Below are 4,716 nucleotides of genomic sequence, written 5' to 3' on the forward strand. Positions count from 1 at the left end.
CTCGTCGGCCGAGCTCTCCTCCTTCCCCAGTCAGTCCACGCTCCCGTCACTACTCACTAGCGTCGCACACCCCCGGCAAAACCCCACGCGCCCGTCCCCCCGTTGTCGCTCGCCGTCCGCGCGACCGACGGCGTCCTCGCGCCAACCTCACCCAACGCCATAATGCGAGCCGAGCAGGAGTAGGTACACTCTAACACTCGAGGGCCGCGCGCGCGTGGTGCGTCCCTTCGCGTTCCTCGTCTGCCTGCGCGCGCCATGGGCTGCAAGGGCTCCAAGCTCGACAGCCAGGAGGCGGTGGCGCTCTGCCGCGGCCGCGCCGACCTCATCGCCGCCGCCGCGCGCCACCGCTACGCGCTCGCCGACGCGCACGCCGCGCTCGCGGGCTCCTACCACTCCCTCGCCGCGCCGCTCCACCTCCTCCTCCAGCTCCAGGCCCCGACGCCGCACCTCGCGCTACCTTCCAACCGCAAGGGCGGTCGTGGCGCGCGGCAGCCGCCTTCCTCGTCCGTCCCGGACCGCCATTACCCCACCTCCTCGCACGTGCGCTGCGAGTCCTCCTCCTCCTCCTCCTCCTCGGGATCCGAGTCGCCCTCCTCGCCGCCCGAGTCGCCCACGCGCCGCTTCCTCCTCCCCGAGCAGCAGCGGCACCCGCTCCCACAGCCGGACTACTTCCCGTACGCGCCCGACCCAGCGTTCGCCTACCAGCCGCCCGCCAACCCCGCGTTCGCCTACCCGCCGCCCGCCAACCCCGCGTTCGCCTACCCGCCGCAGAGCACGCTGCAGTTCTACTACGCGCGCAGCCGCCCGCCCCCGGCCTCCGTCGCCGTCGCGCAGCGCGCGCCGGTGTCCGCGCGGGCGCGCTACGGCGCGTTCGACGCCGCTACTGGCGGCGGCCACCCGCAGCCGCATTACTACCCCTACGGCGGCGAGCCGGCCGCGCCGCAGCAGAGGGCGCCGGTGGCACAGCCTCCACCTCCGCCGCCTCGGGAGAACTCGTGGGACTTCCTCAACGTGTTCGAGAACTACGACGACTCGTACGAGAGCAGCTACTACTACAACCCCGCCGCCGCGGCGGCCGCCGCGTACACGCCGAGCCGCAGCTCGCGGGAGGTGCGGGAGGAGGAGGGCATTCCGGAGCTGGAGGAGGACGACGAGGAGGTCGTCGTCGTCAAGGAGATGGCCAGCGAGTACTCCACCGTCGGCACCAGCCGCCCAAACCGCCACGGCTCCGTCGGTGCTGCCAATGCCTTCGCGGAGCTCGACAAGCCGAGGAACGCGCGACGGAGGCCACCGGCGTACCGCAATGTGGCCGCGCCGGTACCGGAGCCGCCGGCGCGGAGGGTCTTCGACAGTGCGGTTGATCCTGCAGGCGCGATGAAGACGCAGCTCGTTCGGGTGGCGGAGGCGGCCAGGGAGCTCGCGCCGCTGCTCGAGGTCGGGCGGCCGAGCTACCAGGGGCGCAGCTCGGTTTACCACGGTGAGCTACTGCTTGGTCAATGGAAATGCTTGATCTAACTAAGTCTACCCGCAAAAAAAAAAGTTTATCAGTGATGCAATGTGCATAGTTTGACTCTGTTCCATTGTTTGAAGCTGCTTCATCACGGATGATGTCTGCAATCTCTGTGCCGCATCTGGGGTGCAGGGACGTGGACACGTTGGGCATGGGAGTTGCTGAGGAACCCAAGGTGGTGGGATCGTGGAGCCTATCCTTGACACTAGAGAAGCTATATTTCTGGGAGTCCAAGCTGTATGGTGAGGTCAAGGTATGCTCAATATTCTGTTAACCACCTTTCTAAGAGTAGTATTGATCTCTGATCTTGACCCTGTATTTTTGTTAATCACCCAAATGTGCAAGAAACAGTGTCATCTGTTGTCCAACCTACAACCTTTCCTAGCTTTAGTGTTCTGGATCTTTAGGTAGCCTTTTTATTTATTCCAATGTCCTTTCTGTTTGAACAAAAAGCAACTTGAGCTGAATAATTGGGTGGGCATCCTACTGGGGTAGCTTCATCCTTTTCCAGTGAAGCAAAAATCTTGCAATTTTTCAGTATCCACAAAATAAAAGGGAAAACATTACCATTTTCACCTGCTGCTGTTTACTGGACAAGCTGATTGCTTCTGGCACTCTAGTAGCCTGTTAGCATTTTGTGTGCACTTCAGGTGTCTAGGTTAGGTAGTCTTGGCATGATAATTAATCAAGGGTTAGTTAGGTAATATCCACTATGTGAAGTAACTTTCTCAAAGTCGAACGGCCAGATTCAGATGAACTTGCAAGCAAACATGGTTTGGTGGTACCATGCAATGTTGCATGAACAATTTGAGAAATTCAATATTCTTGATCTTTTTCTCTCCTATTTTCTAAGATAGAGTAGAAATTTATTAGTATACAGTTTCTAAATTCATTATCAAGGTCATCGTGTAACACTATTCGCAATCATCTTCTGTGGATTTGATTTGCTGCCTATTTGAATTTTTTTTTACCATTGATCAGGGTAACATCCCATATGCTTCAAATTAGGGAGTAGATTATGTTTATGCATTTAGTCATCAAAGCATCCTGCTGATACTGTATTTTCTCTTTTGTGTGGCATTTCTCCCGCAGGCTGAGGAAAAGATGCGCTTACTTTTAGCCAAGAACTCTAAGCGACTGAAGCTTTTAGATCAAAGGGGTGCTGAACCTCAGAAGATTGATGCAACTCGAAATTTGCTCAGGAAATTGTCAACAAAGATAAAAATAGCCGTGCGTGTCATTGCCAAGGTTTCAAGAAAGATTAACAAAGTAAGGGATGAGGAACTAGGGCCGCAAGTTAATACCTTGATCCAAGGGTATGTCTGAGGATAATTGTTCTTATTTTTCATTGTGCTTTATATTTGTTGCAGGAAGCATGTTTTGATCAGTAGAATCACAACCATAAGATCTCAACTGTTATATACATGTTATGCACTGTGATATAAATGGTGCACACATTTTGACATTTGAACTCAATGACTTGTTGGGAAGGAAATGGGGATATCGTGCATTTACATCCAGGATCGTTTAAAGAATTTGTCTGACTTCTGCAGAATCTGTGTTGCATTATGGAAACATGATAATTGTTGAAGTTAAAAGTTCCTGATTTCTGTTCTAATATAACTTTCTCTCTTAAGCTCCATCTATTTCTCAGTAAGTGCTACCTCTCTCTAACAAAAGGGTCACATCTTTCAGGTTTGAAAAAATGTGGCAAGACAAGCTACAGTCCTACCAGATTCAGTTTCAATTGATGTCAGAAGCCAAAAACTTGGCTTCGGTTATATCAGGTGGAAACAGCCGTGATTTGGCAATGGAGCTGGAACTAGAACTGATTAAATGGATTATCAATTTTTCCTCTTGGGTGAGCGCACACAGGAACTTCGCAAAGGCACTGAATGGATGGCTAGCACTCTGCCTCAGCTACGAGCCTGGGACAGCACCTACTTACTCACCTGGGAAAATAGGGGCTCCATTGATCTTTGTCATCTGCAACAGATGGTCTCAAGCTATGGACCAGATTTCAGAGAAGGATGTGGTCAATGCAATGCAAGCTCTCGTGTCCAGCGTGCGCCATCTCTGGGAGCCGCAAAATCTCGATCCAAGCGAAAGAATCGTTGCGATTAGAGAAAGGGAGAAGTGGACCAAGATGTTGGAAAGGAAGGCGTTAGAGATGAACAAGGAAGCCGATGAACTAAACAGGAAGCTGGCCTTAGTGCCAGGCCAGCAGAGTTTTCAACGGCGTCCAACAATACAAACATACGAGGCTCATCGTATTGAAGTAAGCAGCGTGCACACAAATCTGAGGCTGGTCGTTCAAGCTCTGGAGAACTTCGCTGCCGATTCCCTACAAGCTTTCCAGGAGATACTGAGAGAAGCTGATGAGGCAACAAGGCCGTCAAGGGAGAATTCGAGGGTACGGTGACTGGAAGTGAAGTTCGAAGACCAATTCCTGCTTTTGAGATGTTAGCATTTCACAATGTGTGGTTTAGATGAATACTATGTAGTTTCCTGCTAATTGTGGCCTGGTAGCGTTTTGGTGTGAGGTTCGGGCGATGCCGGTATCCTCTTGTAATTAGCTTTTGTTTCACTGAAACGTTTGTGGGCTGCACCTTGTGTAAGATAAAGGCTATGGTAGTATTATGGTGGTTTCTTCTTTTCTAATGAAAGGTTGGAACCGGGACGATAACCTGAAGGTAGATTATTAGTCATAGACGCAGTTGGATTTATGTTGTAATGCCCAAACAAATCTCATATTAATCATCTTGTTATGTATAGTTTTTATTCTGTCAATTGGCTAGGTGTAATCTGTTCATCTAGCATGTTATTTATCTTTATGGAGAGACATCTCTAGTGAATTGTGGATCCTGGTCCTTTCTTTTACACTGATAAAATCATCTTGTTCTGTTTACTTACTGCAAAAACTGTTCTCTTTAGTTCCACTGCAAACAAACATCTCTTTCCACACTATACGGTTAATTCATTGTTTTCAGCAAAACCGGTGAGATTGAAAACCTCACTGTAAGTTGGGGTAAAGTATTTTGGTTGTGCTGTGTGCAGGTTTCACGTTGTTTCTGACGTCGGTAGTGCGCCCCACCACAAGTCAGCTAGCAACACCTTTCATGTTTTGTGTTTTATTTTAGCTCATGAGGAGTATTGAATGGTTTATTCTCTTTTCATGACTTCATACCGTGACTAGCATGAATAAT

The 4,716-nt window shown here is 50.9% G+C and overlaps 1 protein-coding gene across 1 annotated transcript; it reads left to right on the forward strand.

Moving 5' to 3' along the window:
* Nucleotides 1-255: 255 nt before the first annotated feature.
* Nucleotides 256-4,148, forward strand: LOC124697559 (protein ROLLING AND ERECT LEAF 2-like). The gene is made up of 4 exons (XM_047230132.1): nt 256-1,477; nt 1,591-1,763; nt 2,603-2,826; nt 3,206-4,148. Exons 1-4 carry the CDS (start codon nt 256-258, stop codon nt 3,930-3,932), a joined length of 2,346 nt encoding a protein of 781 aa, XP_047086088.1. The 3' UTR covers nt 3,933-4,148.
* Nucleotides 4,149-4,716: the final 568 nt, after the last annotated feature.

Source organism: Lolium rigidum, chromosome 3, assembly GCF_022539505.1.
Source record: "Lolium rigidum isolate FL_2022 chromosome 3, APGP_CSIRO_Lrig_0.1, whole genome shotgun sequence".
Classification (NCBI taxonomy): Eukaryota; Viridiplantae; Streptophyta; class Magnoliopsida; order Poales; family Poaceae; genus Lolium; species Lolium rigidum.

Excerpts from the sequence above, each read along its gene's own strand:
- LOC124697559 (XM_047230132.1), top strand. The coding sequence starts at position 256 with ATGGGCTGCAAGGGCTCCAAGCTCGACAGCCAGGAGGCGGTGGCGCTC. Across the intron at positions 1,478-1,590 it reads GCGCAGCTCGGTTTACCACG|CTGCTTCATCACGGATGATG; the intron begins GTGAGCTACTGC and ends CATTGTTTGAAG. Across the intron at positions 1,764-2,602 it reads AGCTGTATGGTGAGGTCAAG|GCTGAGGAAAAGATGCGCTT; the intron begins GTATGCTCAATA and ends TTTCTCCCGCAG.